General features: G+C 45.8%; 1 protein-coding gene across 3 annotated transcripts in view; it reads left to right on the forward strand.

The window, feature by feature from the left end:
• The window catches only part of il1rapl2 (interleukin 1 receptor accessory protein-like 2), a 1,090,987-nt gene that overhangs the window by 759,402 nt on the left and 304,798 nt on the right, over window positions 1-26,787 (forward strand). For all 3 annotated transcript variants that reach the window (XM_038775345.1, XM_038775344.1, XM_038775346.1), the window contains exon 6: window positions 14,605-14,679. In XM_038775345.1, coding sequence (XP_038631273.1) covers window positions 14,605-14,679 — 75 coding nt within the window. The remainder of the gene's footprint in view (window positions 1-14,604; window positions 14,680-26,787) is intronic.

Below are 26,787 nucleotides of genomic sequence, written 5' to 3' on the forward strand. Positions count from 1 at the left end.
AGATCTCCCCCCCCCCCCCCCTCACCCAGGGGTTCATCTTCAGGTGTGTTGTCCACATGTAACCTTATCTCATAGAAAGCAATAGAGGGAATCCGAGGTGTTAGAAAGTCTGGTCGAATCTGGGGAATACACAGCAATTGCTCTTATTTAAATGGGGCCAATTATCTCCGATCTCCGTTTGCAGGACAAGTCCAGACTTTCCCGGGCTTGCACTTCTCTGACCAATGTGCGCAGATTTGGCCTGTATAAATTCCCACCCAGGCCTGGCTGTTGCCTGTGGTTTAATTTGAAGTGCCCAATTCTGTGTTGAGCCTACAATTCCGGCCGTTGCCGATCTGGCCACTTACTGATTCAACCCCCTCAAATATGTCGTTTATATAAATGACAAATAATAGGGGAGCCAGCACAGATCTCTGTGGTATGCCACTGGACACTGTCTTCCAGTCACTAAAACAGCCTGTGTCATCACCCTTTGTCTCCTCCAACTAAGCCAATTCAATTAGATTGTGCCTGACGTTTATCTCAACTTCCTTTAACTTCTTTGTTTCCATAGGCCCCCAATACTCTTACTTGACAAAACTCCATTGTATTCTGTTTCTGAAATATTCAATTGACCCACCCCCCACCCTCCTTCCACACCCTCAATAACATTTCGAGGCAGAGAGCTCCAGATTTCCACTATCCTTTGTGCAAACAAGTGCTTCTTAACATCACACCTGAATGACCTGGCCTGGTGTAGACATAATGGGCCAAATGGCCTCCTTCTGCACCATAACAATCCTGTGATTCTGTGAATTTTAGGATTGCATCCATTTGCTTTGGACTCCCCCCACCTGAAATAATAAATTCTCCCGATCCTAAAAAACCCTTACACACCTAAATTAGATCATCCCTTAATCTTTGATACTCAAGTGACTACAAACTTCAACAATGCAATCTCATACTTTAACCCATGTCTAACTTCGCTGATAAAGACCAACCAATTGGGTGCCGTAATGGGGCATCCTTGGCACAATGCAGGTCAGACCTTTGCCTGAAAGGAAATTGGAAAAAAGAAGGAATTATCCTGAATGTTGTGAATATAATACTGTCACAGAAAATGTTCACTTGCTGGCAAATGGAAACAAAGCAATAAACTGTTAAATGTTTCAAGTGCAAGAAATATATTGGAAAAATATGAACTTGCTAAATGGACGGCACAGAGGTTATAACGCAATTTTCTTTTTTTTGCAACGACAGCCAATACTGCCACTTAGTTGATATGTAAACCAAAATGATCACTGATAGATTTTGCTTTGAAAGGTTGCAGTTTGAGATTGTTTCTCGAGGTCCAGCAGCTGAAGCAAGCCCGTATTTAAAGGACATGTTCCCAGGGCAAGGTTTTAAATAAAGGAACAACATTTCCTGTTGGTATTTGCGTGGCCACAAGCCTTGGAATTGACTTAATTCATTACCCTGTGTTGTACAATTTCCTTCAGAAGTCAAAACCAAACACGGGGCCATTTATCACGACGCCGGCTTCCTTCGAGATGAAGATTTTTGAAACAACTTGCTTATGTGCGTCTTAACTTTAAGGCCAGGCTTTACAATAAGAATGGTAAAAAATAAATGTTTTTCTTTATTTTTTAAGAGGCTATCTTTAAATGAAAAAAGTCTGAGGTAGACAGCCCCTATAAACGAGCACCTACCGCAGGTTCATTCCATGAGGTCAGATAACTAGACTTTGGATTGGAGGTAATTTGAATAGGAGAGCAAATTAATTTACTGCGAAGTCCCATGTGCCACAGAGTTAAAAGAAGCGTTGCCACAGCAGCGGTGGGCTGATTGGTTTCCGAATATTAATTAACTGTGGGCAGTGCATTTGTGTTTTGGCACTTGTTTGACAAGAATGATAGCTTCTATTTGCATTCCAAATCACCAGCTGTCCAGTGAAGATGGATGGCCAGCTTTCTCTTCATTTGTCACTCTCCGTCCACATTTTTTTAAAGGAAAAGAAAAATTAAATTAGACCGAGAAGAAAGATAATAAAAAAAATGTCCTCATGAAAGTAAAATTGCCTTTTGCCTTGGAGTTACACGGAGGTTATTGGAAGGTGATGCAAAAACCTTGATTTTCAATAAGCAAAGAATGAAATACGTGTTTTACACACACACGCGGTTTGCTTTAAATGCCATCATTTTATTCACTAAAGTTTCTTCATGTGAAATGATGAGGATTGATGTCAGTTGGTAGAATCACGATGACGGTAAAACAATTAGGATTAAACTGTACCCGAATTCCCATGACCAAATTAAGTCGGTTATTTAAAGGTGAAATTGTTGCAAGGTATCTCCTGTGGAGTAATAATCCCAAAGCACAATATGTAGATTCGACATGGTTGAAAGGGAAGAACAAAGCTAACATTTACTCTGGGTTACAGGTGACCTCAGAAATCATGAGCACACAGCTATAGCAAACACCGAACATCTATAATCCGGTCTGTAATAAATACGCTGGGCTAGAAACGGGGATCATTTGCCCTCATGTTCTGAGGGCTGTGAGCGCCCTTGGATGCTCCAAAATCGTGTCCATGCCAGATGTGCACACACTTGTTGATTGAGCTGCGCCGGATGCCACTCTGGTGAAGGCATCAGGGTTCTTGTGTTGAATCTCTGCTGCAAGTATGCAGAACAGGCAAAGTGTTGAAACGAATCGGTGTGCACTGTTGATCTGACACCAGCATTGCTATTTTGAATCTCAACGCTTCAGATATCACCCTTTCTTAACCTTGTACAGCTGTGCACCTGCTCAGCAGCAAGAAGGAAACCCCACTAGCGCTTTTTAAATTGATCATTAACTTACAGGTTAGTTGCTGGTTGATTTCTTCTGGCTGTTACTTTGATTCTATAAATAGACAGTGCTTTCTGCAGTTGTATCAAGTTGCAAAAGTCTGCAGAGAAAAGTGTGGCAGGTACTGAAGGACTGGATCCTGACTTCAAGGTTTCTGCGCAAACTAGTTGGTCTGAGGGTTGAGTGCATGAGGAGGTATTCTCCTTGAAATGTAGCATGACTTGAAGAATAAACGGAGACCATTGAAAGTAGAATGAGCTACTGGAAGAGGGAGGAGGGTGAGAAGCAACAGGGCCTTTGATGGGAGGCCAAATCTTCCCAAGGTAGCAATGTTTCTACCAGAACCTCAGAGGGGAACAATATGCGAAATGTCTGCACTTCAAGAAAGAGGCTTTTGCCAAAAAATGTGAAGTTTGCCAGATGCAGCAGCCACAGAGCAGGGCGCAGATTGCATTACTAGTGGCTGGGAAAGTGATCAAGGCTGTGAACCTTTACAGTTTAGGGGCTGGTTTAGTACAGGGCTAAATCACTGGCTTTGCATTTGGCTCCTTTAAGACTGCAGTTGGGAACATTAGCAACATCTCCCAGATTACCTCCACTGTTGCATAGGTGAGGTCACTAGTACCCTCTATTTAAAGTGAGGTAACTGCATTGCATTCTCTCTCCTATCATAGAGAGAGGTTGAGCAAGCAAATACTTCATGATATAAGTGTCATTGATGGCACGGAATTCACTTTGTGGGTGTTGCATGTCTCTCTGAAGCAAACCAAAGGAGATTCCAACCTCCCAGTATATAGCTGGTGTATAAGCAGCAGCAGAGAATCATGCAGGTCAATACCCTTTATCCTGGCAGCAGTCATGATAACATTGTGCGGTGGCAGTCCAGCTGTGCCAGCTGCATTTGACTCACTCGTGAAAACTAAAGGTCCACAAGAGCTGACGACGTGGCTGGCGATTCCAGAATGCAACTCGCACACATGTGCTCAGCTTGCACAAATAAAAGCCACCACAAAATAAACATTCCAAACCAAAATTTATAAATGAAACTATGGTACGCTGCATACAAATCTCAATGAAGCATCTTTGTGCACTCTTAGTACCTGCCTCTCTTGTGTCTCTCTCTGCCTGACCTACATAGTGCTCCCCAGTAGCTGAAACAAGGTGAGTGGAAGGTGGCTAACATTCAGTGGGAGAGACTGTGGACGACCCGGGAGGATGCTCTCGAGCTTTTCTGGACATCGAGGGCCTGGCTCTGGACTGAACATCTCGATTGGGGGATTGGCAGAGTACCAGCAGTGGAAGGACAAATGCTGACTTCCGAAGGGTGGACAGAAGGTTTGTGCTTCACGGAGGTGGAGAGTATGGACATAGGGCTATGGATGTTAATCACTCCCCTGGGCGGAACCTCAGCAATTCTTGCATCACAATGGAAGCTGAGACATTGCCATCAGGTGCGTTTTATGACTGGGTCCACAAGGTTTTGAATAAAGTTGGCCTTTATATCCATACTGAAAAGAATTGGCTCCAAGCTCCATGCAAAGCCTTGTGACAAGTTAGTTATTTTTCCCCTCTGTTATGGCTGACAGCTGCTCATGCCAGGTGAAACTAGTGGTACAGTTGTTAGGACATGGCATTTGAACATGCATTCATTGACCTTTACCACTTGTGTAAGATCATTGAACTTCTTTTCGCATTGCATGCAGGTCCTTGCTGCTGGCATTGACCACAACTTCCATCTATTCCCACTGGGCCTTCTGGCCCACTGCCGATGCAGAACCCCACTTTGCACCATCTCCAGTGCAGTGTTGGAAAGCCTTGGATCCTGCATTGTCCCGCTCGTCAATGTTTCCTTCCACTTCCTTCATGTCTTCCATCCCCTGTTGTAGCCACAATTTAACTGCTCTTTAAGGGGTGCAGGCTGGCCTTAAACAGTGTAGGCAACTGTTAACTGGTGCTAGGCACTCAGAGTGTTGGCCTCTATTGATAGATGAAATCAATGAGCAATGCAATTAGCACAGATTACAGAGCAGCATGGTGGCACAGTGTTTAACAGCGCTGCCTCACAGTGCCCGGTACGGGTTCAGTTGTAGCCTTGGGTAACTGTGAGGAGTCTGCACGTTCTCCCCGTGTCTGCGTGGGTTTCCTCCGGGTGCTCCGGTTTCCTCCCACAGTCCAAAGATGTGCAGGTTAGGTGGACTGGCCGTGCTAGATTTCCCCTTTGTGCCCAGGGATGTGCAGTTTAGGTGGGGACTATGGGATAGGGCTGGGGAGTGGGCCGAGACAGGGTGCTCGTTCAGAGGGTTGGTGCTGACTTGATGGACCGAATGGCCTCCTTCTGCACTGTGGGAATTCTATGGATGTTAATCAATCAGATTATCAGATGTGATGAAGAGAGCTTAATCCAAACTTATTTGACAAATGTTTGGATGCACGTACTGTTGATTTAAAAAGGTAATATCTGCCATGTGATGAAAAAGAATGAGGTGTAAATTTTGAAGATAATGTGGGGGATAGTTCTTAAAAACACAAAGAATATTACTTTCTCTGACATAGTAAATGGCACTGAAGTAAAAAAATCTATTGGATAACTATTGACAAAGAAAATGGTCTAATTATGCCAGGTAATGTACACAATTAGAGTTCTGTGTTCAGCAACTGGGTCCAAGGAGCACAACACGAAGGTTGCTTTAAAAGACATTTTTACACATTTTAATGGGCCTCAGCCTGGAAGACAAGTTTCTGTCCACTTGCATATTGTGTGTCTCAAAACATCCAATGTGAAGGAGAAACGATGGCACGGCCCCGCACACATGAGTGGACAATCGAACGAAAAGTGAGATTGACATTGACTGTCTAGCCCAGAGCTGAGAATGGCAGCAGTGGCTCGGCAGATGTTTGCAGCTTCATTTTGCCCCACAGTCCCGACGAGGCAAGAATGCAGCAGGAGTCAGCCTTGAGAGGAAAAATTAAGTCTGAATACAAATTCTTTTCTCAAAAGCGAAAGTCTTGGGCACCTGAAAAACAAGAACGAAATTAAACAATTAATGCAATAAAAACTGCTTTCACTCCGTGTTTCTGAGCTGTGGCATGTATTGCTGTTATTCTGGTGCATTATGTGGGCAGGATGTGAATGTTACAAGCTATATTCTGCAACTGCAGAATCATTAAAAAGAAAGATTTTATTGCCTAAAGTGTTTGGCTATAAGCCTCTTTACAGGGCACAAGAGGCCACAATATGGTTCCCAAAGTGAAAGAGAAAAAATAATAACTTGTGATTGCATTTTGAGACATGGAAACACCACTTTATTGTAATCTAAGGTTGACTGTTAATACTCGTACCCTTTGGTGCATTTGCAGCAGACACTTGAATTGCTGTTAATTTATCCTTCTTCTGATAATTGGGCTTTGTTGTGCACTGAAAAAAATCCCAGGGTGGTATTCTCCGCTGACTGAGGCCGAAATCGGGAAATGTGATTGGGTGGAGAATAGGTTCCGACGCCAAAATCGCAGCGGGTGCCGATTTGATGCCAAACCGCAATTCTCCATCACCTTGACAGTGGCGTAAATGCAGTCCGGAACGCATGTACGATAAACACCCTTTGCATATCATTAGCAGGCCTGACCTGATACTCTCCAGGGCCTCTGCGATTCTCCGCTTCTAATCTGCCGAGTTCCCAATGACGTGGTTCACTTATGCTTTAAAAATTATGAAAGCGACATGGTAGTTTTTCTGACAGTTGTGCTGATGGTCAAGGGACTTCTGCCAGGGCCGGGGAAGTAGCAGGGGGTGGCCAGGAGGTGGGCTGTGGGGTCATGGTGGATGGGCATGGAACACCATTGCCACAGCCAGGATGGCAGCCCTGCAGATGCGCATGCCACTGACAACCCACTGTGAACCAAGGGCCACAGGTCGTATAGGATCCCTCCCCTCCAGGGAACCCCGAGGTGCCCTCTGGACCCAAACGACCCATCAGCTGTATGGACGTGCTCCAGCACAACCAGTGCTATCTTGTTGGCTGGGATGGGGTGTGTGGGGAGTGTAATGTGTATATACGGCTGCAGCTTATCAGCCTCCTGTCAATAACGGACCGTGTGAATCCCGCACCGTTTTTCATTGGAATTGATTGTGTTCTGCGTGCTGCCAGTCCCAGCCCTTCCACAGTCACTGGATTAGTCCAGGCTCAGGGCCAGTTTTGCTGTCGTGAATTCTGCGCCGGCATCAACACTTAGGGCTGGATTCTCCGATTGCCGACGCCAAAATCACATTCAGCCATTGGCCTGAGTATCCGTTTGACGCCGAAATTGGTGGCAGCACCGTTTTTTGGATGCTCCGCCCCCTCAAAATGGCATCATTGCTGAGTGTGCCATATGCCTTTGGAACGAAAGGGAAAATGCTGGAAAATCTCAGCAGGTCTGGCAGCATCTGTAGGGAGAGAAAAGAGCTAACGTTTCGAGTCCGATGACTCTTTTTCAAAGCTAACAGACAAAGAAAGTGGGAAATATTTATACTGTGGAGTGAGAATGAAAGATGAGTCATAGCCACAGAAACCCAGGGAAACCGGGTGCTAATGGCCACAGATACCAAAAGGAAAGAGTGCTAATGGCAGTCCCCAGAGAGGGCAAAAGATGTGAAAGGTCAAACAGCAAGGAAACTAACATCAGAGGATGAACTGTAGGTGTGGGGGGAGTGGAAGGGGGAAGCAAAGAGGAGAAAGGTGCAGGAAAGGTGGAGAAGATTGGGGGGGGGGGAAATTTAATGTATATTACGAAAGAAAGAAATGGTAAAAGACAGTTAAAATGAAATGAAAACAAATGGGTCGAGGTGAGGCTGATCATCTGAAGTTGTTGAATTCGATGTTCAGGCCAGAAGGCTGTAGCGTGCCTAACCGGAAGATGAGATGTTGTTCCTCCAGTTTGCATTGCGCTTCACTGGAACATTGCAGCAGGCCAAGAACAGACATGTGGGCATGGGAGCAGGGTCTTGTGTTAAAATGGCAGGCAACAGGAAGGTCAGGATCCTGAATGCACACAGACCGAAGATGCTCAGCGAAGCGATCACCCAGTCTGTGTTTGGTCTCTCCAATATAGAGAAGACCACATTGGGAGCAGCGAATGCAGTAGATCAAATTGGAAGTGATGCAAGTGAAACGCTGCTTCACCTGGAATGAGTGTTTTGGGCCTGGAATGTTAAGCATGGAAGAGGTAAAGGGGCAGGTGTTACACCTTCTGCGATTGCATGGGAAGGTGCCATGGGTGATGGGAGAGGTGCTGGGTATGGTGGAGGAGTGGACTAGATTGTCTCGGAGGGAACGGTCTCTGCGGAATGCTGACAGAGGGAGTGAAGGGAAGATGTGTTTGGTGGTGGCATCACGCTGGAGTTGGCAAAAATGGCGGAGGATTATGCTTTGCATACGGAGGCTGGTGGGATGAAATGTGAGAACGAGGGGGATTCTATCCTTGTTCTGGGAGGGAGTGGAGGGGGCGAGGGTAATGGCACGGGAGATGGACCGCACACTGTTGAGGGCCCTGTCCACAACTGTAGGTGGGAAGTCACGGTCGAGGAAGAAGGAACACATTTTCAAAGCTCCATTTTGGAAAGTGGCATAGTCGAAACAAATGCGACGGAGGCAAAGTTGCGAGAAAGGGAATGAGTCCTGACAGGGTGTAGGGTGCGAAGAGCTGTAGTCCAGATAGCTATGGGAGTCAGTGGGCTTATAGTGGATCCATATGCCTTTGGGAAGACCTCAGGGCGACACCAGAGGCCGTCCCCAGATGCTCCGCCCCCGATGGGCCGACTTCCCGACGGCGTGGGATACGTGTGCTCACAGTTTTCGGGGACCTAGCGCGGCGGCTGAGACACTTTGAGACAACCAAAGATGGATGATTTTCTTTCTTGGTGAAACGTCAGAGAAAATACCATTCAAGCTGCACTCACATGAGTGAACATTTAAGTCCAAATTTACAGTGTTGGAAGTAATCCAATGAACTGACTGCTCCTAGATGTACAAAAGAATTTGCTTTTGGAACTTTTGTGACCTAGGAACCATATTATTCTGAAATATAGCATCACAGTCACCACTCATGATCTTTAATTAACGTAATTTCAGAACTGCTGGCACGGTGGCAGTGGTTAGCACTGCTGCCTCACAGCTCCCGGGGCCCAGGTTCAATTTGGCCACGGGTGACAGTGTGGAGTTTGCACATTCTCCTCGTGTCTGCGTGGATTTCCTCCGGGTGCTCCGGTTTCCTCTCACAGTCCAACGATGTGCAGGTTAGGTGGATTGGCCATACCATCTTGCCCCTTAGTGTCCAAGAGGTCAGGTGGGGTTACTGGGTTACGGGAATAGGATGGAGATGCGGGCTTAGGTAGGGTGCTCTTTCCATGGGCCGGTGCAGACACGATGGGCCGAATGGCCTCCGTCTGCAATGTAAATTCTGTGATTCTGTGAACTGCCATTAACATTAATTAACACAATGTGACAACTTGATTTAACTGTACCAGTTATCTGCAACATTTCATGTGAGTTGGATATAGGTCAGGAAAGCATTGAGAGCTACGGCAGGATCCAAGATAGGGTCAACGTTGGGCCAGAGTCAAAGTTGGTCCAGGGGTCAGGCCTGGGCCAGTAGAGCAGTGGGAGTAGGGATTGAGAAAGAAGAATGACACCTGACAATGAATGCAGGGTGCAGGGATTGTGGTCGGGTGTAAGAAGCATCAGGGTCTAGTTGGGAGAGGACTGGGACAGGGAGAAGGACAGTGAGAGCAACAAGAAAAGGAGCAAGGGTTGGGAAAACAGTGAGAGTTTGTGTTGGGTTTGAAGAGCACGAGAGGTGGGTGCTTAATATCTTTTGGCAGCCAGCACTCCTATAGACTTGTGAAGACCAAGACAATTATGGATCAAAGCAAAGCAAAGACTTAACAGCAAATTTTACCGACTCCGTTATTTCAGATACAATTGCCGACAGCAAAAAACAATTCCAGCGAGAATGATGTGGTGTAAAATTTTACGTCTGCCGTGCGGACATGTGCCTGACAAGGAAGCACGTTAAATGGTGCATCATGACATTGGGTGCGTACCCTGATGTCAACTCACATATTTCGGTTGGCGGGCACAGGAGCGTATTGGTTGTGTGCTCGCCGACAATCATGCTGCTTGTTGAGGAGATTGATTCCTCAATCGACCAACACTTGAGGTGCCCCGTATAATTTCAAGCTTGGCATACGGGAAACACAGGGCAGTCGTCTAAAAATATATATTTCTGGGAGGTTTTGGCGTCGAATTGCTACCTACATTTGGGGGATGTGACGGGTCATTTAAAAATGGCCCACGGGTCGGGCCTTGAACAAGCCTGTTCCGGGTGGTGAAGGTTGTGAGTTTGGAAGATTTTTGTAGAAGGAGCTGTGGTGAGCTCCTGCAGTGCACCTTGTAGATGGCACATTCTGCATCGGTGGCAGAGAGAAAGATGTTTAAGGTGGTGGATGGAATACCAGTAAAACTGTTTTCTCATTGATGATGCTGTGACTCTTAAGTGTTGTTGGATCTGCACCTATCCAGGCAAATGGAGAGTATCCCATCACACTCCTGACTTGTGCCTTGTAAATGGTGGGCAGTCTTTGGGGAGTCAGGAGGTGAGTTAGTCACCGCTGACCTACTCGTCTCGCCACAGTATTCACTGGGCTAGATTTTATTGCCTGGTCGCACCCGCTGCATGATCGTCACGGACAGGACGGGGTCCATTTAAAGGTCCGTCGACCTCGGACGGGAATTTCTGGTCGACGGGCGGGCGCGGTTGAAAAATCCCGCCCATATTGTTGGTCCAGTTCAGTTTGTGGTCAATGGTAACTTCCACGATATAGATAGTGGGAGATTCAGTGATGATAATGCCATTGAATGTCATGGGCCGGTGGTTAGATCCTCTGTTGTTGGAGATGGTTTATTTGCCTGGAAATTATATGGCACGAATATTATTTGCCACTTATCAGGCCAAGCCTGAAAGTTGTCCAGGTCTTATTGCATTTGGACATGGACTGCTTCAGTCATAGAATCTCCACAGTGCAGACTAAGGCCATTTGGCCCTTTGAGTCAGCATCTAGCCTCCGAAAGAGCACCCCACCTAGGTCCATTCCCCCACCCACCCCATCCCCTCAACCCCGTAACATGACCTGCACATCTTTGGACACAAAGGGGTAATTTCACATGAACAATCCATCTAATCTGCTTCAGTATCTGAGGAAGCACAAATGATTCTGAACATTGTGCAATCATCGGCAAACATCTTCACTTCTTACTTTATGATAGAGGGAAGATCATTGATGTAGCAGCTGAAGATGGTTGGGCCTAGGACACTATCCTGAGGGTCTCCTTCAGCGATGTCCTGGGACTAAGATGATTGACACCCAATGATCAAGACATCCTGATCCAATGTGCCGTCAATTCCACCCCCACTTGACCCGGAGTCGAAACTCGGGTGAAATTAGATTTTATTTAAAATACCCGAGGTCCTTAGTTGAGACCAATGATCTACTGTCACCAGGTTTGTAGCTTTAACCCAAGTAATATTTTATTATGTACAGTATTAACAGACAGACAAATGTAGCTGGCTATCTAATACCCCTCTCCCACCCCCCCCCCCCCTTCCCACTCCCTAACTACCCCCACTTTCGACACACTGAGACAAACAACACAGGGGGGAAAGGTGATTGAAATGTAAAGAAAATATAATAAAATAAAAGGATAAAAGGTCTTTGATGCACTGGGATATCTCCCAGTTAATGTCTTTCTGAAGTTCAAGCTTCCTTCTACGCTTGAGGTAGTTTTCTCTGGCCAAGTTGTTTAGTTTATCTGTCAATTCAGGATCATTTCAAGTTGACAGCAAAGATGTGCCAGGCCCTCACTGGATCAGAACAATACAGCAGTTCTTTACTTCAGCAAGTAAGAGAGAGAGAGTCTTTCTCTTTCCAAGGTCTAAACACTTCTGCCAAGCTCCCTCAGAAAGCATCATGCAGGAACCAATCACTGACTCTTGTTAGGCTGAACACAGTCCCTGGCCAACCCACCAGTTGGCAGGTTTGCCAATCGAACCGACTTCCTCCAAAACAAGTTCCGAAGATTCTTTCAGCGCCAACAAGTCTGGTTTCTCCTCTCCAAAATACGAAAGCTAGGAACGCACTGTCCTGGCAAGAACTCTTCTCCTTAAAGGTACATTCTGATTATGGGTCCAAAAGTAATAACATTTTAAACATGGGAACAAAGGAAATAAACACAATGGATACAACAAACATAATCTTCTTTGTGCTAGGTATGACTCCAACATCCAGTGAGTTTCCCACCTCCACCCCACCCCCCCTCCCGCTCCCCCCCCCCCCCCCCCCCCCCCCCCCCCCCCCCCCCCGCCAAATTCCTATTGACTTAAGGTTTGCGAGCGCTCCTTTGCCACACTTGGTTAAATTCTGCCTTGATGGCAAGGCCTGACACTCTGACCTCACACCTCACCTCTTGAGTTCAGTCCCTTTGTCCATATTTGGACCATGGCTGCCATGATATCGAAACCGAGTGCCAGAGGCAGAAACTGAGCATCAGTGAGTAGTCAATTGCTGAGTAAGTGCCACTTGATCGCACTGTCAATTACACCTTCCATCACTTCACTGGTGAACAAGAGTAAACTGATGGAGCTGTAACTGGTGAGGTGCGATTTGTGCTGTTTTCGGTGAATAGGGCCTACCTGAACAGGCCTCCACATTGTCAGATATTATTGCAATTATTGCTGTTAAAATGAGCAAAACAGAGGACAGTTGGTTGTATTTGAAACACTCGGATTCTGTGAACAAATGGCCTACATTGTGTTGTACTAGAATGATAAGCTAATACCGCCCAGTCCATCACACGAACCTGCCTCCCATCCATGGACTCCATCTATACCTCCCGCTGCCGGGGGAAAGCGGGCAGCATAATCAAAGATCCCTCCCACCCGGCTTACTCACTTTTCCAACTTCTTCCATCGGGCAGGAGATTCAGAAGTCTGAGAACACGCACGGACAGACTCAAAAACAGCTTCTTCCCCACTGTCACCAGACTCCTAAATGACCCTCTTATTGACTGACCTCATTAACACTACACCCTGTACGCTTCAACCGATGCCAATGCTTATGTGGTTACACTGTATATCCTGTGTTGCCCTATTATGTATTCTCATGTATTTTCTTGAATTTTGTTTAATTCCCTTTTCTTCCATGTACTGAATGATCTGTTGAGCTGCTTGCAGAAAAATACTTTTCACTGTACCTCGGTACACATGACATTAAACAAATCCAATCCAATCCAATATTTATAAATCGTGTTGCGTTAAACTAAGCTGGGGTTGTTCTCCACAGAACAAAGAAGGTTAAACGGAGATTCAATGAATGTGTTCAAAATTATAAGAGGTTTTGATAGAGTAGAAAGGGAAAATATTTTTCCTCTGGCTGGAGGGTTGGCAAACAAATGACCGAGCTTTCAATAACAGGCAAAATGATGAAGGAGAGATCAAAATATATTTTTGTTTACATAGCAAATTGTAATGATCTGGATTGTATTGCCATAAAGGGTGATGAAAGCAGATTCAACAATAACTTTCATAAGGACAGAAGACATAGGAACAGGAATAGTCCATTCAACCCTTCAAGTTTTTTCGCCATTCACTTTGATCATGGCAGATCAGGTTGGATGGGCTGAATGGCCTACAAACATACAAATTATGGGCAGGTCTAGGCCCCTCAAGCCTGCTCCACCATTCAATAAGATCATGGCTATTCTGATAGGAACTTCAACCCCACATTCCTGCCTACACCCCTATCAACCCTTGTTAATCAAGACTCTATTGAGCTCTGCATTAAAAATATTGAAAGACTCTGTTTCCACTGCCTTTTGAGGAAGAGAGTTCCAGAGACTCACCACCCTCTGAGAGAGAAAATTTCTCCTCATTTCGTCTTAAATGGGCGACCAATTATTTTTAAATCGCGGTCCCCAGTTCGAGATTCACTGACAAGAGGAAACATCCTCCCCACATCCACCCTGTCAAAAAAAACCAGGACTTTAAAGGTTTCAATGAAGTCGCCTCTTACTCTTCTAAACTCTAGTCAATACTAACCTCACCTCTCCAACCTTTCCTCAGAAAACAACCCGCCCGTTGCTGGCATTAGTCTAGTCAACCTTCTCTGACACTGTTACATCGTTCTGTGCCTCCCTCTGTTCTGTTTGATTCTGTGATTTTATATTTAGTCCACTCTCAAGGCATTCCAAAATTCTTCACAAGCTTTTGAAATTCTTCGCGGTACAGCCCCAGTTGTGCCATTGGAAAACAGAGCAGCCAATTTAGACACAGCAAGATCCCAGAAATGGAAATGAAATAAACAATCAGTTCATCTATTTTTTTTTTGGGGGGGGGGGATTAGGTTAAGCAGGGCAACAGAGAATGCCCTGCTCTTCCAATCGTGCCTTGAACAGAAAGATGTAGTCTCAGTCTAAGTCCATGCAAGTCCACTTGTTCAGTTCTACACTGAAATATCAGTTTTAATTAGGCACTAAAGTCCAGGAGTGAAAATTAAACCCACACCCGTCTGCCTCTGAAGTGTACTGCTCCAAGCTGACATACCATGCTTCCTTGGTCCCCACCTTCCCCTTGACACAATTAAGTTGACTTGGATACCAAATTTGGTACAGTGTTTGTAAGCTCACATTCTTTCTTTATGTATCCTAATATGTTCTAATCATCTGTGGGATTCCTTGTATCTTTCAGCTGTACTGACTGATAAGCTACCTCGGCTCCTCCTCCCCCTTGAAAACCAACAAAGTATTGTAGAAGTCCAGCTGGGTAAGTTACTTCCTTCAGGAGCCATCTTTAACGTCAGTAGTGTGAATATCAATATTGTCATGTGATTTTTCTATCCTTCACCTGTTTACATGGTGGTATTTCCATACTTAACTCTTTGCTCACTCGTGCTCCCCACGGATACATCAATCTTTTTGTTTCCCTTTGATTTTCCACTCTCCCGGTTATACAACGGACGCTCAGCCAAAGGCTGAAATGGAGGATATTCTCGATGAGTGTGTTGAAACGTTCAATTTTATGTCAGGCTTCCCAAAGCTGTTCACCTCTTCAAGGCAGGCCATCTGTTCAGATTTTCCCAACGGCATCCATCAACGTTTCTCAGGTAGTTTAAACTGAACTACACAACACGTTTCATGTGGCTTCAGATTTGATATATGCCTTTATATGACCACCAGCGATGTCCTTCATGTTGTATAATGGCTGACACACCATCACAGGCTAGAACTTCCAACTCTGGTGTGTAAAGCAGACGGGGGTGGATCAGCGACCAATGGACTAAATTTTGGTGGGGTGTGGAGTTACAGAATGGGGTGAAGAATGAGAAGTGAATAATGGCAGGGGAGGGTGAATGACGGTGAATAACAAGGCACAGTCCCGCCATCACCATCCACACCTGCTCGCAGCCGGCGGGAACTCTGCGCGCAGGGTTGGGGGGGGGGCAGCCTGTGGGAGGGGGGAGGCGGTTCCTACACTGGGGTGGGCCTCCGATGGGGTCTGTCCCACAATCGGGGCCCACCGATTGGCGGGCCGGCCTCTCCAGCCCTGGCCCTATTTTGTTACGCGGCTGGCCCTGAACCCCTGCGCCATGTTGCATCGGGGCTGGTGCATTAAGCAAGTCCCCCGCGCATGCGCGGGTTGGCGCGGTGCCCAGTTGGTGCCAGGAAGGGAGGCTGGAGCGGTGTGAACCGATCCAGTGCTGTGCTGGCCCCCTGTTCACAAACAGCGTTCACAATAGCGCGGACACTCTGCCTCCATTTTGGAGAATCCCGCCCCCTGTGTTTGTATATGTGTTGAGCAGGTTCTGCAGTTCATCTGCATTGGGGCAATAACCTGGTCCTCTGCTTGGATTATGGCACCAATCTTAAATCTCCCAAACAAAAAGTGCCCAATATTTCTGGGCGAGTGAGGGAGAGGGACCTCAAGCTGGAGATGGCAGGAGAGCCTAAGTTCTAGATGCTGGAACCAATCTGATTGGCCTTGTGGTGGGCAGAAATTCTGTACCCAATATGTTTGCTGGTGAAGAACGGTGCATGCCTGGGTCTGGAAGAAGAAAGAATGCATTTGAAGAGAGGGGGAGAGAGAGAGAGACTGGGCAATTTGGCCAGGGGCAGGCTGATGGGGGTGAAAGAGGGGAAGGAAACTGACAACAGGCTTGAGATTGAAGATTGGTCTCTGGTAATCATGTGACTAAAATACTATAGACTATATGGTTTCTGTGGAACAATCAAGTCTATCAAATAGAGGTGGAACTGAAGCACATGATTCGGATGGGCTAATCACTTAACTATAAAGCGACAGAGGGAGTGATTATTAAGGTCAAAAATAAAGTGCTTCTGCCAGCAAAGAATGGTGACTGTGTCCCACTGTCATTTCCTCTTTTCGAACCGCAGAAAGCATTCAGCATTGGTGAAGTGGCCAGCAGCTGTCAATCAGGACAAGGATTTTTATAAACATTTTGGTTAGGACCAATGCATTCAAGCATGAAGAGAAAGATAAATAAACACACTTCCTGCCTGTTGTGTTTAAGCCATTAAGCTGTCCATCAAAGGCTGGTTAAAGGTGAAATTGTGAAATTCAATGAATGCAAAGGATGTCTGGAGATTTCAAAGCTTTTCAAGTGTTGTGGGTTTTCTAGGAAGGCTCAGGCACTTCAACAGGCAGCAGCGTTAAAAGGGTTGAGAGAGCAGATGTGAGGAAAGGGAAAGTCCTTGCAGCCCCCGGCTTGTATCTTTAATGAACTGTCCGATCTACTCATTAGCAGTCAGGCAGAGCAAGTTTAGAGTCAAAAGACTACTTGAAAGATGAAACAGTTCACAGACAAAAAGATGATGATTTTGAACAGAGGGTTGCCTGAGATCACCATTCCAAAGGGGATCTTCAGGTTGGCCAGGGCTAGAAGGGGCAATCCAGACATGGGACCCCCATCCCGGAGGAGGTTCCTGAGGTCAACCCTTCCCCAGCCCAAGCCCCACCCAGGACCAGTCTGGCATCGGCACATGAGCAATGGGCTGACATCCTTGATCCCCTTGAGGTCCATTACTCCAGAAGAGCATTTGTCAATACTTGCACCAAAGCCCACACAGTAGGGTTCCTGCTGGTGGGGCCAAGGCATAACTGAGGGGATGGAAATTTGGGCTTCCAGCTTGTTAATCGCATTCAGATGAATGCATATGAGCTGTTTGCATGTTCTTGGTGGCGTGGAGTGAGGGGCCCCCTATGGCCGATGGGCCGGGACTGGAACTGGGGATGGATCTGCCGCCAGGCACCCATCCCGTTTTATGACCGACGTGAGATTCTCCGCCCAATCAGGAATCCTGAGCTTAGTGGTGGGGATCAGAGAATTCCATCCAGACACTAAAAGGGTAACTCGGTGTAACAGAGAATATAACTACAATGTTTCAGCAACATAGATGTGCAGCTTTCCTTGAAAATATCTTTGTTTGACTTTCCAATTCAAGTTTTGGCTTCCGGGTGAGTTTAAAATATATCCTTCCATTATCATTGACAATCAGTCGTGCATCACATGACAGGCAAGTGGAATTTAATGAGAAAACTAAATTTATGGTGTTGGACAAGAAACGTTTTCATGTAAAATATTACATTCCTTTGATCTGATACTTATTGTTTTTCATGGATTGACATTGTTTAATGCAATATCCATTTTGATTGTTTTTATGTTGCTTAGACTTTTAAGGATTTAGAATTTGATATGCTTATGAGCACATAAATATGTACGTCCAGTTATTCTCCCATTTTATCAAACTATGGGCTGTACTGGTGAACAAAAAGCACCAGCCATTCATTGCATTTGCCACTCTTCTGCTTTTCCTGGTAGTTTACTGTCAGCCAATGATCCAAAAAGCAGGATGTCCTCAACCGGGAGTCTGTGCATCGTGTAAACACGATAAGCCACTGTTGTATCTCCTTCACAGATCAGGTGGAAGAATCGCTAATGAGCAGCACAGAGCCTGAATCAGGAAGTGCCAGATAAAATGTTTAATTCATGACCAAATCAAGTACAGAAAGGAAAATAGAGAGAAATAAAGATGCGATTAAGAGCTAGGTAAAATAAGACAAAGAAAAATAATTAAAATACACTTAATTTTCTCTATCTCACAGAATAATTAATATTTGAAGGGGTGAAACCCCACACTTGTTAATTTTCAGTGCCAGAGAGATTGAAAGTCATTTAGACTTTTCAAATTATTAAAAATATGCTTGCGCTGGAATAGGCAAGCTTCAACTTTGGCAAGTGAGTTTATGACATATCTATGAGCTGAGTAGAGGAGCTTCACACTCTTCCAAGAATTTGAAAGGTGATTCTTTCAACGAGATACTGGTTCAATGTAGCTTCTTGGGCAGCAGAGCTTCTCAGAGAGCAGCCTTGTGAAATTACCATTTAACAGCACATGGGCGATCGCTGGAAGCTGTGGACTGATTTAAACTTTAATAACAGCGTTGTTTGCACCACTGTGCAGTCGAATCGATTTACTCACCAGGCGTACCTGTAGCAAATGCAAACAGTTAGTATAATGGAAGTGTTTTAATTCAGGCATGAAGGTTTTCTTACAATAAGAAAGAAAGACTGATGTTGGTTACCTGCTGTTGTGGAGCAGTCTCTCATATTGTAAGGCAAGATTAGATTTGTAGCAGTGTCAGCAATTTTGTGTTATTTTCCTTTTAATCATTAATTTACGCTGATGGATGGCGTAAAATGTCACCTTATTAGATTTTTCACATGTGCTGATTTCCGACAAAAGAATCTATCTTCTGGAGTTGGAAGTGGTTTTTATCACATTGCCTGAGCCGGCCTATTTTCCATATTGCATAATATGTTACCAGAAACTGCAGTCAGAAATGACGAGCATCAAACCTCTTCTAGTTGCCTGGCTCCCCAGGTAATGTCTGGCATGTTCTGTAGACTGGCTGAAGTGAACGATGAACTATGGGACATCTATTCAAATAATTTATTGTAGAACAATTGCGTGATGAGATAACTAGGTTAAATAAAATAATAAACTACTAACACTAATTAACTATTGTGGAACTACTGCAAAATGCGTCTATCCTCTAGCACGACCTACTCCCAACTCCCAGACCACAGGGTCACATGGAGGGTTTACACTGCCACCTAGTGGTCGGACGTTGTGCATAACATTATGAACAAACTTGCTTTATGCATATCATCACATCCGCTTTCCTTTGGAAAGTGAAATTATTTGCATACGTTAAATTACTTTTGTACATTTCGGCATGATATGCATAACTATTTACATGTTCAGAATTTTTTTTTAACAGTCATTCAGAAGTTCAGTCTTTCTGTCTTGCACCTTATCCATGCAGACCTTCTCAGTGTCTGCTGAACTTGCAAAGATTCTTCATGTTCTTTAGTGTATGTTGCTTGAGTTTGATGTTCTTCATGTATTGATGTATCACCCTCTTCTTGTGTTTGTCTGTGTGTCCTTCAGATGTTTTGGACTTGTTGCATGCTTCGTCTGGTGGTTGCATCACGGTGGTTTGAGGCATTTCGTAGACTCATCGACAAATCTCTTTGTGGATTGGGCTTGGAATCCCTCCCTTGCCTCTTTTTTTACAGAGTGGTTGCCTTTCTGCTTCTGGATGAGTACATTCTTACAACACTTGGAACTGAAGCAGTTTGCACCATGTGTTTTTGTTTGCTTCCTGCACTATATGCAGAAGCTCACTCTCCTGCACCGTGTGCAGTTCCGTACCATTGTGTCGATAACCGGAAGATCCCCGGCCAAAAGATGGCTTTGGCTCTCTTTTTACACTTTTTTTTCCCATTGTGCTCTGCATGGAGTTCGCTCAGAACCACCGATCTTAAAGATTTCGGAATTACTATTCGCTTTTTTCGCAGCAAAACTCCATCTGTAACACTCAATTCTGCTCTCACGTTGTAGAAACCGGAGCAGAATTCTCTGTGCCATCCTTCGCGAAGATATCTTCTCACGCTTTGAAACATTGGGTCCTTCTTGGTTTCTTCTCTTAGTTTCATACCATCAATACAGATCATCCATTGTGGAGTTTTTCATTGCGCTTCTTTACATTTTCTATGGAATTAACGCATTCTGTAGGGGCTTCAATACAATTAATGACACCCAAGGCAGTCATTCTCTCTGGATCTGCCTTTAGTTCGTCCCTTAAGGGTACCGGCACACATAACAGCGCATGATTTACAGGCTTTGCATCTTGTACGTGTATGGTACATACCAATACCTTGGAAGATTTCAAAGAAATCATTCAGTATGGAGTCTCCTGAGGGATGAATTAAAAATGAAAAAAATGAAATGAAAATCGCTTATTGTCACGAGTAGGCTTCAATGAAGTTACTGTGAAAAGACTCTAGTCGCCACATTCCGGCACCTGTTCGGGGAGGCTGGTACGGGAATCGAACCGTGCTGCTGGCCTGCTTGGTCTGCCTTAAAAGCCAGTGATTTAGCCTAGTGAGCTAAACCAGCCCCTATGAGGGCCTGTCACAGCACTGTCTGCCCTATAGACTCGTCGGACAAACTCCTCACACGCCTCAACTCCAATTAAAGAGTCGCGGTCCGCCGCCACGACAGAAAATTTCAACTTGTAAATTTTGTTTTTGACATCGACATCAAGCTGACATATTTCAAATGACGAGATTTAGTTACCATTATAACCTCTTAATGGTAACGTTCTGGAACTATTTTTGGTTGAGTTTGCAGCTTTTTTACATTGGACAGGTTGATAAGGTTCGCCCTCGCGCCACTGTTTAGCTTGACTGTTAACACTGTGTCATTTATCTTTAATGGTATTGTCCATTCATCTTGATAATTATTTGCTTTAATTACTATTGCTGCAAATTGGTACAAATTGGTACAAATACATTGCTGTTTGGTATGACTTGACTTCTCCTTGTCTTTGCTGGAGATCATTCAACGAGAATGTATCCTCTAGACACACCTCATCAATGGCACTGATACTCTTTGTTTATTCAGGCCTTTCCTGTCAATAATATTGGGTTTCAAAATGATTCCTGCCATTACCGATGGCACATGTTTTTCCCGAAGCAGGGCATTGCCATGGCAAATGCCATTTGCTACATCGCAGACACAAAATGGAGGATCAGGTCGGCTGGTCAAAATGGCCGCCCGCACAGGGAGCACGTTTCTTATTCAGCTGCGTCACCACACTAGTGCCGCCTGCCGCCTCTCCTGCCTTTGCGGCAAAATTACGGAGATTCAACGTGTTTTGCAGCAAGCCCATGGCGTGAATTATTTGAATGTCATTTTCAAGTTGCAGGTCTGTTTCCCGCAGAAGTCGCTCGTGAACTTTATCATTGGAGGTTCCAGGGCAACTCGGTGGCGCAGTGGGTTAGCACTGTGGCCTCAGGGCGCCGAGGTCCCAGGTTCGATCCCGGATCTGGGTCACTGTCCGTGTGGAGTTTGCACATTCTCCCCGTGTTTGCATGGGTTTCGCTCCCACAAGCCAAAGATTTGCAGGGGAGGTGGATTGGCCACGCTAAATTGCCCCTTAATTGGAAAAAAATAATTGGGTACTCTGAACTTAAAAAAAAAATAATTGGAGATTCCGAAAACTATCTGATCTCGTATCATTAGCGACTTGAGTGTGCTGAAGTTGCACAACTGCGCTTTCAATCGCAAGTCAGTGAGGAAGCTCTGTTGTCCTCCAGGGTGACAGAAAGAGTCCGCGCTCCCTATTAAAGGTTTCTATATGAATAGGAAATTCATTGATGAAGAGGAACTATTTCAGATAGAACCATACCTGAGCAATACGTTATCGCCTTCAGAAGGAAATATTAAGAGATTATCCAAGCTGCTTACCAGACGGATTTCAATGAGCTGGACAGATAATAACTCTGGAGCCCTGTCAGCAGTTTTAGAATATTGTGATATAAATTTGAGCAGCGTAGGCACTTTTAACAAGATTGTTTTTTCCCCCAGACTATTCATTGTCATTTATATTCTATCCATTGTCTAACCCCCTCCTCCTCTGAGGTGGTTAAGCCCTCGGGTGGTTCCAGTTCCATTGGCCACCCGACAGGTGCCTTCCAAATGATAGCAACTGCCAACATTTTAAAGCAAAACATACCAGGTGGGGAGGAGCCGGGGGAAGTGGGCTTTCAGTGCCTTTGCAGCATTCCTGTGCTCTTTGCTGAGGTCATCGGAAATGGCAGCCGATGCTTTTATGGGGAAACGGAAGGAGGAAGGTTGAGGAACGCACTACATCGGACGTTGTGTAAGCCAGCTCCTGAAGGCCCTGTTTCGCGAAGTTTGGGGTGGGGGGGGGGGGGGGGGGGGGGGGGGGGGGGGGGGGGGGGGGGAGATGGGGTGGAGGGGAGTAAAACATATTTTACTTGTTCTTCGGAAACCCAGGTCTTAACCCAGGGGGATAGGAACCTGAATTGTAGCTCCAGTGTACAGGAGGATGAGAGTAGTGAGGTCATGAGAAAAAGTAAGGTTTCAAGGTTGCAGGAGTGTACCAGCAGGCAGGAAGGTGGTTTAAAGTGTGTCTACTTCAACGCCAGGAACATCCGGAATAAGGTGGGTGAACTTGCAGCATGGGTTGGTACCTGGTACTTCGATGTTGTGGCCATTTCGGAGACATGGATAGAGCAGGGACAGGAATGGTTGTTGCAGGTTCCGGGGTTTAGATATTTCAGTAAGCTCAGGGAAGGTGGTAAAAGAGGGAGGGGTGGCATTGTTAGTCAAGGACAGTATTAGGGTGGCAGAAAGGACGTATGATGAGGACTTGTCTACTGAGGTAGTATGGGCTGAGGTTAGAAACATGAAAGGAGAGGATACCCTGTTGGGAGTTTTCTATAGGCCTTCAAAAAGTTCCAGAGATGTAGAGGAAAGGATTGCAAAGATGATTCTGGATAGGAGCGAAAGTAACAGGGTAGTTGTTCTGGGGGACTTTAACTTTCCAAATATTGACTGGAAACGCTATAGTTCGAGTACTTTAGATGGGTCAGTTTTTGTCCAATGTGTGCAGGAGGGTTCCTTACACAGTATGTAGATAGGCCAACAAGAGGCGAGGCCACATTGGATTTGGTACTCAGTAATGAACCAGGCCATGTATTAGATTTGGAGGTAGGTGAGCACTTTGGTGACCACAATTCGGTTACGTTTACTTTAGCGATGCAAAGGGATAGGTATATACCGCAGGGCAAGAGTTATAGCTGGGGGAAAGGCAATTATGATGCGATTAGGTAAGACTTAGGATGCATAGGATGGGGAAGGAAAATTCAGGGGATGGACACAATTGAAATGTGGAGCTTGTTCAAGGAACAGCTACTGCGTGTCATTGATAAGTATGTACCTGTCAGGCAGGGAGGAAGTTATCGAGTGAGGGAACCGTGGTTTCCAGTCGATATTTGGAAAGTTAAAGTCTCCCATGACAACTACCCTGTTACATTACTTTACTAAAGTAGTTGAATCACTTGTCAAGAGGAAGAAGGAGGCTTATGTAAAGATGAGACGTAAAGGTTCAGTTAGGGCGGTTGAGAGTTACAAGTTAGCCAGGAAGGACCGAAAGAGAGAGCTAAGAAGAGCCAGGAGGGGACATGAGAAGTCCTTGGATCAAGGAAAACCCTAAAGCTTTCTACAGGTATGTCAGGAATAAAAGAATGACGAGGGTAAGAGTAGGGCCAGTCAAGGACAGTAGTGGGAAGTTGTGCGTGGAGTCCGAGGAGATAGAAAAGGCGCTAAATGAATATTTTTCGTCAGTATTCACACAGGAAAAAGACAATGTTGTCAAGGAGAATACTGAGATACAGGCTACTAGACTAGAAGGGCTTGAGGTTCATAAGGAGGAGTTGTCAGCAATTCTGGAAAGTGTGAAAATAGATAAGTCCCCTGGGCCAGATGGGTTTATCCTGTGGTTCTCTGGGAAGCTAGGGTGGAGATTGCGAGTCTTTGGCTTTGATCTTTATGTCATCATTGTCTGCAGGAATAGTGGCAGAAGACTGGAGGATAGCAAATGTTGTCCCCTTGTTCAAGAAGGGGAGTAGACCAGTGACTATAGACCAGTGAGCCTTACTTCTGTTGTGGGCAAAGTCTTGGAAAGGATTATAAGAGATAGGATTTATAATCATCCAGCAAGGAGTAATTTGATTAGGGATAGTCAACATGGTTTTGTGAAGGGTAGGTCGTGCCACACAAACCTTATTGAGTTCTTTGAGAAGGTGACCAAACAGGTGGACAAGGGTAACGCAGTTGATGTGATGTATATGGATTTCAGTAAAGCATTTGATAAGGTTCCCCACGGTAGGCTATTTCAGAAATTATGGAGGCATGGGATTGAGGGTGATTTAGCGGTTTGGATCAGAAATTGGCTCGCTGTAAGAAGGCAGAGGGTGGTGGTTGATGGGAAATGTCTGGAGTTCAGTTACTAGTGGTGTACCACAAGGATCTGTTATGGGGCCACTGCTGTTTGTCATTTTTGTAAATGAGCTGGAGGAAAGCGTAGAAGGATGGGTGAGTAAATTTGCGGATGACACTAAAGTCGGTGGAGTTGTGGACAGTGCGGAAGGATGTTGCAAGTTACAGAGGGACATAGATAAGCTGCAGAGCTGGGCTGAGAGGTGGCAAATAGAGTTTAATGCAGAAAAGTGTGGGTGCAAAAATTCATTTTGGAAGGTGTAACAGGAATACAGAGGACTGGGCTCATGGTAAGATTCTTGGTAGTGTGGATGAGCAGAGAGATCTCGGTGCCCATGTACATAGATCCCTGAAAGTTGCCACCCAGGTTGATAGGGTTCTGAAGAAGGCGTACAGTGTATTAGCTTTTATTGGTAGAGGGATTGCGTTTCGGAGCCATAAGGTCATGTTGCAGCTGTACAAAACTCTGGTGCTGCCGCATTTGGAGTATTGCATGCAGTTCTGGTCGTCACATTATAGGAAGGATGTGGAAGCATTGGAAAGGGTGCAGAGGAGATTTACCAGGATTTTGCCTGGTATGAAGAGAAGATTTTATGCGGAAAGGCTGAGGGACTTGAGGCCGTTTTCATTAGAGAGAAGGTTAAGAGGTGCCTTAATTGAGGCATACAAGATAATCAGAGGATTAGATAGGATGGACAGTGAGAGCCTTTTTCCTCGGATGGTGATGTCCAGCACGAGGGGACATAGCTTTAAATTGAGGGGAGATAGATATAGGACAGATGTCAGAGGTAGGTTCTTTACTCAAGGAGCAGTAAAGGCGTGGAATGCCCTGCCTGCAACAGTAGTGGACTCGCCAACATTAAGGGCATTTAAATGGTCATTGGATAAACATATGGATGATAATGGAGCAGTGTAGATGGGATTTAGAGTGGTTTCACAGGTCTGCGGAACATTGAGGGCCAAAGGGCCTATACTGCGCTGTAATGTTCTATGTTCTATGTTCTAGGTCGGCCACGTTTTTTGCCAAGTAGCGTACAAGTACGCCTGGTGATGTGCCTCTGCCGGCACCAGAGCATGACCCAACTGAGACACAGGGGGCAGGATTCTCCCATTCGGCGGCAGAGTGTCCACGCCGTCGGAACGGGCCGCTGGGAGTACCGATTCTGGCCCCTACAGGGGGCCAGCACGGCGCTGGAGCGGTTCGCGCCGCTCCAGCCTCCCATCCCGGCGCGAACTGTGCACCGCGGGATCTGCGCATGCGCAGTGGCACCGGCGCCAACCCGCGCATGTGCGGTGGCCTCCCTCAATGCGCCGGCACCGACGCAACATGGCGCGGGAGTTCAGGGGCCAGCGCGGAAGAAAATAGGCCCCGATCACAGGCCAAGCCCCATTGGAGGCCCCCCCGCCAGGGTCGGAGCCCCCCCCCCCCCCCCCACACACACACAGGCTGTCCCCCGACCCTACACACAGAGTTCCCGTTGGCTGCGACCTGGTGTGGACGACACCGTGCCAAACACGCCAATTCTCCGGGGCAGTGTGGCCCAGTTGCGGGGATTATCCGGCCCGGCCCCTGGCTGGAAGAATCCCGCCCAGGAACTCCCAATTTACAGAGTTCTAGCTTCCCGCCCTTTCCCTCTCTCCCAAGCATTGTGGATAGCACAATCGCTTCACAGCTCTAGGGTCCCAGGTTCGATTCCGGCTTGGGTCACTGGCTGTTCGGAGTCTGCACATCCTCCCTGTGTGTGCGTGGGTTTCCTCCGGGTGCTCCAGTTTCCTCCCACAGTCCAAAGATGTGCAGGTTAGGTGGATTAGCCATGATAAATTGCCCCTAGTATCCAAAATTGCCCTTAGTGTTGGGTGTGGTTACTGGATTATGGGGATAGGGTGGAGGTGTTAACCTTGGGTAGGGTGCTCTTTCCAGGAGCCAGTGCAGACTCGATGGGCCAAATGGCCTCCTTCTACACTGTAAATTCTATGTAATCTATGTAATCTCCTCTCTAGCTGACATTGGTATTGTTGCGAGGCTGGACAGGCACGCCGTGTTCCGTCAAGACCACGAGAGAATCCCCAACTTAAGGCTCCCCTTATCGATCCAGATCGCGGCTGAATCCAGCAGACTCCAATCGCAGCTGCAGTGATAATCTGCCAGAACTGCCCCACTCTTTCTTGTTTTAATTGATCTGTTCCTTAATGAACAAATGCAACACGGTCTTAGCAGTTGAAAATTACATTTCTTCTCACTTTTCATGCTTGTTCATGTTTACAGAACTAAAATCATTGGTAAGGCACAAAACGAGGATGAATAACCAATATTTACAATTACATAAAATTACAGTTGAATATTTTTGCTTACTTGAAATTTACTTCTATCTGAACATTATTAGTATTATCAATGACAGAAAAATTGTCATGGGCCAGGGTTTAGAGATCCCCAAAGTGTATCAAGCAGTTCACCTGACCCACAACTTTTAATAGATTG

The sequence above is a fragment of the Scyliorhinus canicula genome, chromosome 17, assembly GCF_902713615.1.
Source record: "Scyliorhinus canicula chromosome 17, sScyCan1.1, whole genome shotgun sequence".
NCBI classification, from domain to species: domain Eukaryota; kingdom Metazoa; phylum Chordata; class Chondrichthyes; order Carcharhiniformes; family Scyliorhinidae; genus Scyliorhinus; species Scyliorhinus canicula.